The sequence below is a fragment of the Lipotes vexillifer genome, unplaced genomic scaffold, assembly GCF_000442215.2.
Source record: "Lipotes vexillifer unplaced genomic scaffold, Lipotes_vexillifer_v1.1 scaffold756, whole genome shotgun sequence".
Lineage (NCBI taxonomy): Eukaryota > Metazoa > Chordata > Mammalia > Artiodactyla > Lipotidae > Lipotes > Lipotes vexillifer.
The window spans coordinates 373,514-384,953 of record NW_006773042.1 but is presented as its reverse complement, the minus strand read 5'-3'; the positions used below and the strand labels follow the sequence as shown (position 1 = coordinate 384,953).

Below are 11,440 nucleotides of genomic sequence, written 5' to 3'. Positions count from 1 at the left end.
AAAAAAAAAAAAAAAAAAAAAAAAAAATATCAATTGTTAATTTTCAGAATCTAATATTGATATAACTGTGTTTGGTTCTCCAAGGTAAATGAATTGGGTAAGTCAACAAATTTAAGCGTTCTTTATTGTGTTACTTTAGCATGTGTTAGTGGGAATGGGGTAGGATGATTGTCAACTCAGAAAGATTTAGAGCAAGAGAATGAAAATTCACCAAGAAAAGTCCACCAAGAAAAACATTTTTTAAGACTCAGATTTTCAAAGCAGTCTACACTTCAGGCAGTACTTTCAACTTATTGTTGACTAGTGATATATTAAATAAAGTTGTTACATTTAAAATTTAAATTGAGGACTTCCCTGGTGGCCAGTGGTTAAGACTCTGCATTTCCATTGCAGGGAGCCCAGGTTCGATCCCTGGTCGGGGAACTAAGATCCCACATGCCGCGCAGCTCAGCCAAAAGAAAAAAAAATTTTAAATGACACAAAATTAGGAAAAATAATTTATCACAAAAAGGTGAAATGTTTTTTAAACATTCATTATAGTGAAGTATTAAAGAAATCATTGCCCATACTTCTTAAAGGAATCACTCAAAAGATGGTCTGACAATTGTGTTCTGCTTTTAAAATAATTTTGTAGGAAATCCTATCCATAATAAACTATCTTACATACTTTAAGTCTGGCAATATGCATATGATAGGAATTTTCAAAGAGGCTATTCCTAGAAAAAAACTGGGTGGTATTTTTTATATTTAAATTGCTGCAATAAATTTTTTAAAGGATGATATGAAAAAAAATTTGACGTAAACATTCCATAGACTCATACATATTCTCTACCTTGATGTATAAGATGGTAGCCTATAGCAGCAATCAACATGAGTTGAGGGTGGGCTGTGAGGAGGGAGACAAGGTAGAGAATTAGTGTTACAACAAAGATAAACACATCAATTAATTTCCGAGATACTCATTAATACTTCGAGAAGACTGGTCTACTGAAAATTTTGGGAGGACACTCGACAATGCTACTAGGCAGGTTTCAACGGTTTTTGAAACAGTGGTGCCAGCCATATCACTGTCTAATTTCTGAAGATAAGCAATATACACATATCCTCGTAAATTCATAAACAGTATGTGAAACAATCAAAATATCATATGCAGAGTCATTTTTTGTAAAGAGAGCAGTAATAGCCATTTCACAAGCTAGTCATTAATTTCATGGCAAAAGTAATGGACAAAATTTGACTGATTTAATAGGTGAAATTTACCAACACATTCTTTGACAGCAAATGAAAATCAGAATAAGTTTACTTGCTTATCCAATAGATGAAATTGTATAAGACCCAAGATCTAGTTCAAAACACACTATGCAAACATGCTTAGATCAGGAAATTTTCAACATGTAAATTGTATGTGATTTAGTTTCCAAGAATTTTGTAATCTAACCTAATACGCTGGGTAGGATTTCAAAGTGAAGTTAAGAAATTTTGCACTGAAAAAAACAACAACACTGAACTTACTAATTTCAAATGAACTTTCAAACAAAAGGTAGTTGATTCAAAAGAAATTAGCCCCCATAAAAGAATACTAAGCTTAAAATAGTTATGTAATGTAAATTGTAATGCACTGTTATATTTTTTTAATATTATAAAATAAAATACAGGATACCCTTTACTTTTATAATGAGTAAATTGTAAATATTGCAAATAGTAAAACATTTCGGGTTTCTTTTTTCTCCTTGCACTTTTAAGTGTTCTTTTAATACGACTTACAACAAGAAGGCATCATAGTATGCAGTATCCAGTATCTCTGACAGTTCCCTTACTCTAGGTAATGTCCCTTTTGAGTGCAAGAAGTCCAGGGTAGCATTCTAGGCAGCAGAAGCACGAAGATGGACTGGAGTTGTGTTTGGGGGAAAGGCACATGGAAAGTTCTGTTAGGACGTGGAGGCAGAATTCAAAATTTCAGATCCTGAATCTTCAGTGAGTAATGAAACTATTAAAGCAACACAGGGAACAAATCTGTAAAGGCCTATTGACTATTGACAACAATCAATTCATAAGGAAAGCATTTGATTTGGCAGAAGCAATTTGATTATGCTGAAGCATATTATGGAAATATAGATTCTGAAAAGTTGTTAGTATTGGTGTTTATGATATCTGCCATAAAATGAAATTATTTATAGTGGGACTGCCTTCAAGCCTCAGTGGGATTGTGAAATTTAAATTCATACAGTTTTTCTTTCTCTTTTTCTGATATTAAATGTAACAAAATATAAAAATCTCTGATAATTTTATTAGAATTTCAAAAATGTAATAGTGGTAGTTTTAAAAGTCAAATAAAGTTTCTAAGTTAGATATGAATGATAAGATATATATATGTATGCAATATCCTACCTCTATGTGATTGGGAGACGAGTGGAAATAATGAAAACTAAACAGACTTGTAGCAATAAAACAGAAGAGGGTAGAGCATGAGGTAACTGGATGGTGAAGACAAAACATCTACTGCAAAGTGCTCTTAGGTTCTGAGGAGCAACTGGCAGCTCAGGAAACTAAAGTTTCAAGAGGTCAAGTAAGTATGTTCTAATTTTTACAAAACCTCTGTGTTTTCCTATGTTAGTCCACACCCTCACACTGTCTTTTCTTTTTTGTTTTTTTGTATCCACTAGTTTAAGTGTGAAATAAAACAAGAATACAAGGTTGTCGTGTCACATTGTGCTCTATTGAGACACAGTTGTGGAGGCAGAGGAACACGGTGGTTAAGAAGAGCTCTCGTTTTCCTCATCTTCCCATGGAGGTTATAATAGAGCTTATAGACACAGTGCTCGCTCTTAGAAGTATGCCTGGCACATGGAAGTGTTCATTAATTTTTAGTTATCTGTCATTGCTCTTACTATTTTTAAAAACAGACAGCTCAAGTCATCTTCTCCTTGATTATTGCAACAGGATTACTAATTGGGAGTTTAAGGAGCAAAGAGAGGAGAAACATAAATAATCCAGCTTAAGAGAAAGTTAGAAGAGTGAGGAAGATTTCCTTGAAGGGATGACACGTGAGTACTTAAGTCTGAGTTAGAGCAAGGGATACTAGAGAATGCATTCTAGGGAAATGAATCAAACATACGGGATCTGTAAACACTGTGAGTGTGGCAGGTGAAGTGCAGAGGTGACTAGGAAGAGAAGGATGAGGTCTTCAAGGTTGCTGACTACATAAGCAGGGGCCAGGTCACAGGACAAGCATCCTGGGCGCCATGGCAAGAAGTTTGGGTTTATCTTCTTTCACGTCGGAAAATTTACACTCAGTGCCTTTCAGTCAGGACAGACTTGTTTCAGAATCCCCAAAAGAATGACACAAATAGATTAACATCTCTTACATTAACCATTTTCAATTGGTGGCAAAATGTTATTTCAGTCTTAATATCTTTGCAAAAATGGTCTCAAGGTAGCTCCACAAATTACAGCACTTAGCAGAGCATGTAATGATACATCAAATTATTTTTCTGCGAATAGTTACTCAGAAGCATCTTGGAAGTTAAATGGAAGTACAGTTGAACTAATTCATGTATTAAACTATGGTTGACCCTTAAACAACTTCAGAGGGTTAATCCAAGTATAATTTATTGTCACCCTCCATATCCATGGTTCCTCTGCATCTGGGGATTTAACGAACCAGAAGCTATAGTACTGTAATATTACTGTTGAAAAATATCCATGTATAAGTGGATCTTCACAGTTCAAACCTGTGTTGTTTAAGGATCAACTGTACAGAGTAGATAAATCAGGTAGCTTAAATTTCCATTTGGAGAAATTGTCGCCTATTTTTTTTTTAAACCTATCATTCTTTCATATTTTCACTTTATTTGAAATAAATTCCTGAGTTAAAATAATAGCAAAGAAATAAGTGTTTCTATTTTATTAAAACAAAAACAAAACAAAACAAAAGGTTTTAATGCATTTCTCAAGTCAGTTCTATTTGGTAATAATATAGCTGAGAAGGAGTTTGGCCTTGCTGACTTTCAGCTCTGTTCTTCACCACTGGGTCAAGCTGTCCTGTCCTGGTGCCCACAGTTCAAAGACCCTTAAATATGTATTTACCCGATAAATCATATTTGCTGAAGAGGTTATACTGTAGCAATTTCCCCTCCTTTGTGAAATTTCTTCAGTGATGTCTTAACAAGAAGGAAAAAAGTTGGAATTTTCATCCTCTATACATAAATTTCAGGTCCAACTCTAGATCCAAAAATCATCAGATTAACCCCATTTTCACACCACTTGTGTTCTTTTGAAGGTATAAAGCCTTGGCTTTCCAGTTGAATTTCCTTCTACACCCAATAAAGAGAAACTACCTAGTAATAAATTTTGTACTTTTGATGGGATATTTAATTGGTTTGAATCATAGATTCAGTGATATTTAGTCCTCAGTTTAGAGTGTAGGATACATTCTCAGCTTTTTGAAAAAGTCTTGGAAATGGAGCTACTTAAGCTCAATAGCTCCCCTTAGTGGTATCTTGCAAGAAATTCACCAAGAAGCAGCTTTTATAAAGACTTGGACACAGATATTTCTAAACATCTGGAAAACTGTGAACTGATATTCATAATTTGAATAATTCTCAATAACTAAATTATATTTGTGATTTTAAGGAGAACAACTCTTATTTATAACCACATTATATTTAAAAGGGTGATTGAGCATTTTCTGTGGTTTTTTTACTTGGAACTTAAAATATGTTATATGTAATTTAGGAAATATAATTCAGGATCATTTCCTTCTCTCTTTGTTCTTTTTAATATATTTATTCTTTTCAGTTCATATTTCCTTGATATATTTTAAAAAGACTATCTGCAACTAATTTTTGTTTGTATCTAGGTGTCTATTCCAAATGTACCTAATCAGAAAACTTGACTTAAAAATTAGTAGCTACAGTAAGTCAAAAAACATATTTGATATCCATGGGAAAAAAATATAAGAAAAGAAATGATAAGCCATGTGATATGAAATAAACTTTTTGAGAGTATATGTTTAAGGAAATTGGATCTTCTGTTGATCTACAGCTATGGTTCTTAAATGAAGCTGCACATAAGAATAAACTGGAGGTGAACATGTTTTTAACTGTAGGTTCCTGGGCCCATCATGAAAACTACTGAATCATGATCTCCAGGAGTGGCACTAGGAATCTGTATTCTTCAGAGTCATCTGCGCTTGGAAACCTGGTCTGCAGAAGGCCCTAGGGGGTGTTTACATAAATGGCTATATACTCTTGTATTAATAGAAAGTAACTTCAGAATCTCAAAAATGTCAATCACCTACTCAATTATGTGACACTGCCTTGCAACAAAATCTTAAATAATACGTGGCTATATGGTCTTCACATAGACTTTAGCTACTCTTTTAAAAGTTAAGGCTCAAAAATAAATACCAGTCATCACCAATACTCACTTTATGGGTTCTTATTACTTATAGAAGTGTTTCTGAAATAGAAAATAAGGTCACATGTTAAACTAGTCACAGAAACACCCAAACTCTGCTTTACTCTCAGATTCTGATACTTGCCCTTCTCCAGTTTTCAGTACCACTGGTCCTCAGGACAAACTCCCCAAATGGCAATCAAGTCCTGTCTATTGTTCCAGCTTCTCTGGGTAATATACTGTATATAAACTCTGATCAAACCAAGGAAGTCTACTTCAGTTCCCCAGGTTCACCATGTCCTTGCATGCCTTCATGCCATCGACATATTGTTCTCTGCCTACCATGCCCTTTTCCCCTCTTCAGCCTGGCAAACTCTCACCAGTTCTTTAAAGCTCAGCTCAAACATCACCCCATCTGGGGAATCTTTTTCGATCTCCATTGGCAGAGTTCAATGCTTTTCTTGCTCTGCAACCAGTAGATCTTGTGCATGCTTCTAATTTTGCATTAGTGTGTGACTATATTTATTGTGTCTGTCTCTATATCTCACTTGTATCCCCAGGTTTTAGCCCATTCTTTGGCATGGGATAGAGGTTTAATTTGTGTTTGTGTAATGAGTTATTAACATTCGCTTTCATTTCTCCCATGGTTAATGTGTGCCATGCACTATGCTAAGTGTTTTACAAGCATCTCACGCAATCCTTAAAAAGTTTAGCAAGTAGTAATGATTATCCACATTTTAAATATCAGACAATTAATCCCGAGAGATATCCACAACTTGCCAAAAGTCACACAAATAGCTGGTGGCAGACCTAGAATTTGAACACCATGTTTTTTTGACTCTAAAGACAGTGTTCTTTTTTTTTAAATTTAATTTTATTTTTTCTTATACAGCAGGTTCTTATTAGTTATCTGTTTTATACATATTAGTGTATATATGTCAATCCCAATCTCCCAATTCATCCCACCACCACCACCCCTGCCTCCCACTTTCCCCCCTTGGTGCCCATACATTTGTTCTCTACATATGTAAGACAGTGTTCTTAAACATTACATTTCTATGCAAAGGCTCAGATTGTACTTGATTGCTAATAGCAATTTCTTTTTGATGGTTTCTATGCAAAGTCCGCCCATGAGGGTGGAACATCGAGGGAAGATGAACATTCTTTTAATCATTGGAACACCCTACAACACAATTCTGGTGCGCGTGTGTGTGTGCACACACATAGTCAATGAATGACAAAATACAAACATATATATGTAAGATTGTGATAACTGGAATGCTTAGTTTGCATAATTACCCAAAAAAGTATAAAAATAACTATTGACCACATCAGTGAAAAGTCACCAGAGTAGAAAAAGAAATCCTCTTTAATGAAAACCTTACCAAATTTCCCAAATTGCATGTGATTTTTTAATGGACTAGAGCCACTCTTCTGCATTTTTATTTCTTGGACAAGAGGAAAATATATTACTTACGCAAAAGGGTAGTTAGCATTTCCAACCACTAACACATGGCCTGTAAAAAGTAATAATCACATTTTTCTATTGTGCAATAGCCCTCTGTTGGGCAACAACAATGTACAATGTGCTAGTTTCCTGTTACTTTAGGAGAACCTCCCCTTTCACTCACCGCCCAGACTAAATAGTTATTCCTTGGATAATAAAACTATGATACTGGGTTTCAAGCTATTTCCAAGAATGTTTCTGCCCATATTAAGAAATAATCATATCAGTTTGCTAATAAGCAGAAATGCACTGTAAGTTGAGTACATTGTCACATGTAGCTAGAAAACATATAAATCAATCTCTGACCAAGAAAGAAACAATATATTTTTTACATGTCCAAAACTTTATGGTTGGGATCACAGCTGTAAGATGTTGGACCATCATCAAGAGAACAATGTTAAACACTGAACTTTTGGATGATTTCCATAAAAATAACATTTTGTTTGGGGTCAGTAGTTTTTATGGGACTTTGGAATGATTTTCACTGACAATATTTTTAGAGTTGAGCTTGAACACCTCCAAAATGCTCTTCAGAATGGAAATATTATGTAATCTAACCTTTGCAGCCATGTCCTTCAGAAAATCAAGCATACATCATAAAAACCAGCATTGCTCTCTTTCAGTTCATGCAGATTTGTGAAAACTAAATTATGGTACATATTCAAGACAGTAAATTAACTGTTCAGTTTTCTCTATTTAGTTACTAAGTTTATGTCAGCTCTTCAAATGTGTAAAGCCAGCATAAAAAAAAAAAAAAAAAAACACCCTGAATTTCTTCTGTAGAAATCTTATCAATCCAGCAATATTCTTTTAAGTGAAAAGAATAATGGAATTGGTGAATCAATATACAACTAGTCAACCCTAGACATACAGTCAACCCTAATATTGTTTGCTCATCTCTACATATCCAAAATAATTTGACTGATATTTACTTTACGTGGTCTGTGTTCTCATTTTTGTTAACTGTCCTTTTAGAGTCCAAAATCTGGAGGTGTGTTATGTTGAGCCCAACAAGACAAGTTTTCATAAAGTAACTGGAAGGTTTTGTAAATATAGTCTCAGGCAAAGCTAGCTGCGGCATAAAATCCGAGGAGACTGTGTTGGCCAAGTTTACGAATGCAGTATTAATATTGGTTCCTAGAATTCCATAACCAGAGCTCAAGAAAAGGAAAGCCAAACCACTGAATTCAATATTTGCAGCCTATTTCAGGACGTGAAAATATTTTGGTTCTGTCATGCAAATAATTTATCCAAAATACTTTTGTCCAAAGTGACTTTTTGTAGACCAAAACTAATTTCAGATTTTACATGGCTCAGTGTGTAGGGATATACCCAATCAGAATTTCTCCCACACCAAGGAGTAGTTTGTTCCTAGTTTTCATTTACTATATTGATTTGAATCAGTAATTTTTCACTGGGATACATGTATGAATGGAGGTTACTAAAACCATGGCCTTGAAATTATTTTACACTGTAGGTTGTATATGTAAAATGTTAACGTGATAATAAAATATTTAGTTAATTCACTAATTTGAAATTTTAAAAAACGATTCATCTAATTTGGTTCCAGACTCATGCATTTTGATCAAATTACTCTCTTCTAAAACTGTTAACAGTTCTGCAAGTCCAACAGAATAAAATCCATTTCTTCACCCTGGCTCCAGTCTTTCTTGCAATATGCTTTTCTGCATCAAAACCTTTAAAGTCGTGTTGATTCCACTTTTCAAAATGCCTCAGAGTGTGAATCTGAATAAATCTGTGCTTCAAACCCAGTTCAAGGTCAAGGTCCTCCATGGAATCCAGTATATTCCAATAAATATCTACTCTTTTGGTTGATAGAGACACAAAGTCCCTGCCCTGGTAGCTAATACCATAGGGTTATCGATAAGTTATAGACACAGCTACCCCAGCATGTAGAGAATTTGTGATGGAAATTAATTTCAACATATAAATACTTGCATTAAAATATAGTTATCCTGGTATTCCTCATGAACCTTTATTTACATATTTTTATGCAAATTAATTCTCTTTTAGTAGATGGCATGTAGATATATCAGCATATTGCAAGTATGTAACCGCTACTTGGACAATTTTGAAAACAAAATAGTGCCTTATGTAGGAGCCAGATAACGTATAGACATTAATAAATTTCTTAGATGGCAAGAAATCTATTCAATAATTTCTATTAAATATCCATAAATAGCTATCACGTAAAATAATATTCATATCAAACTTATAGCAATAGAACCATCTGGAATTCAGAACTATCATATATTAATTGCTTCATTATATGTTGTATGTGTTTCATGTTTACATTGCTTGAAATATAGCACAGCCTTCATAAAGACTAGTTGAATGAATGATTTAAATAGTAGATATTTGGTATCTGTGGGCATGGTATGCAACCTAAGAGAAATTCAACTAGTTTTTAAAAACTTAGAATAACCAAATAGAACATGATTGAATGTTTTTTTTAAGGTGTATCCTTTCATTTCAGGAAAAAAAGGAAGGGAGAGAAAAAGAAAAAAACTTAATAAAGAAGAAAGTAAGGATGCAATACCTGATAACAAAGGTCTGGAGCCCAGCAGAGAAACTCCAAAGCAACGAGAAAACAAAGACAAACAGCAGCAGAAGAAGCGAAAGGTCCAAGATAAACAACAGAAATCGGTATCAGTCAGCACTGTACACTAGAGAGTCCCATGAGATTGTTGTAAACTTGTGATGCTGCTATCTCCACCAGATGCCCAGGACAGGTGCTCTAGCCATTAGGACCACAAATGGACAAAGTGTCAGTTACTGCTCAGTCTAAACAACATTCCAGATAGTTGCTATATTCTTCATACAAGCATAGTTAACAACAAAGAGCCGGAAGTTCAAAGAAGGGATGTTTTTGAATGGTTATCTTACGTGCTTCTGTGCATTTTTAAGAGACAAGAAATTTTGTACATAATCATCAATAGGCTATAAGATGTAACAACATAATGATGACATCTGGAGAAGCAACATCTTTTTCCTATAAAAGTATTTTTTTGAGCTATTTGTTTAACGAAGCAAATGATAGTTCTGCAAATTCAAAGATGTGGTATCCCTTCAAAAAAACAGGAGATCAGAAGAGAGAAACATCTTTCAAAGGACAGTGTTGTTTTGTGCAGGAAATCTAGAGAGTGCTCAGATATTAGGGCCTGGCATTTGGAATCATAGGAATTATCACCACAGAAACAACTGTTTTAAGCTTGGTTCTCTTGCCCTCATTTGTCCTTCTGCAAGAAGCATGAGAGTGCACATATTTACAGAATTAAATATACTGTATGGGATTGGCAAAATGTGGAAGAAACCATAGAGTTGGAGATGACTTTTGTGCTTTCCAGAACTGTGAAGGGTTGTGATTACCTGGAACAGGTCTCCAGTCTATGTCAGCACTGTGTGGTTCAGTCTCTGCTACCCCTTGGGTTATGTAAGTCTGTAAACATGTACCTGTAAGTTACTTCCAAAAACAAATCGTACTTATTAGAAGGAAATTCTGATTTCATAGAAAACGAAAACTAGAGCAAGGAAAATATAACATGTTTGCAAAGTCATGTGTTTTCTTTCTCTCTCAACGGAGGGGGGGTGGGGGTGGGGAGCAATCTTATTACCTGCTTAATGGTCCACCTGGAACTGAAAGGGACACTACTTCCTAACAAAGTGTATCTAATGGGGGGAAAAGCCACCACAATAAATATATTTGTTGACAGTTTTTAAAGCTTTGTTCATTTTGGTTTTTTAGAAAATTGTTACTCTTAGAGACTCCTGAATTAGGGAAGAGGATTCTGTGTCCTATGTAATTCAGAACATAGTACATTTCTCAGTGTTTGCTTTTGGAATCCACTGTTATCTGAGCCATTGGAGATTTACTTACAAGGTATTAGGAGATATTTATTCAATTTTTTTCTTATTTTGATCAAAAAATTCTAGTTATAGGTGCAGGGGCCTCCCTAAATGATTTCACTACTCCCCCTTCATTGATTCACAGTTAGCATCTTTTCTTGTGTGTCAGCTCCTCCTGCATCTTGAACATTTGGCCTTTTCTTCTCCATATTTTCTAAGTCTGTGGATCTCTTTTGGGGACTGAAGTCACCCTAGCTGGAGGCCTCACCAGTATTTCAGAGAGGACACAGCCAGCCCAGGGCAGAAGGAGGCATGTGCCACAGAATCTCATGACCCACCATAACCTTCCTGTCGTCATGGAAGGACACACAACTTACCTGTCCACCAGGCTTCCTAGCCCTCTAAAGATCAGTGCTTTCTGAAGAGCTGGCAATGAATCTGGCTTCTGGCTGCTTATTTCTGGTCATTCTTTCTCCACCAGCTGTACTGTTCATATGGACTATTTGGCTTAATTCTCTTTTCCTCTTCCAAGATATAAAATTTTTGAATGATGTGTTCCTGTTTCTTACTCTGGTGTTTTCTTTTCTTGTCCACATGAGATGTGTTTCAACTAACTAGATATATTCCCAATGTATAAAAATAATTCTATCTTTACCTATAATTTATGTC

General features: G+C 34.9%; 1 protein-coding gene across 1 annotated transcript in view; it reads left to right on the top strand.

Moving 5' to 3' along the window:
• RSPO3 (R-spondin 3) overlaps positions 1-10,640 on the top strand; it is a 79,216-nt gene extending 68,576 nt beyond the window's left edge. Inside the window, exon 5 of the mRNA XM_007447966.1 lies at positions 9,402-10,640. Coding sequence (XP_007448028.1) covers positions 9,402-9,595 — 194 coding nt within the window. The 3' untranslated portion in view covers positions 9,596-10,640. The remainder of the gene's footprint in view (positions 1-9,401) is intronic.
• The last annotated feature ends 800 nt before the right edge of the window (positions 10,641-11,440 follow it).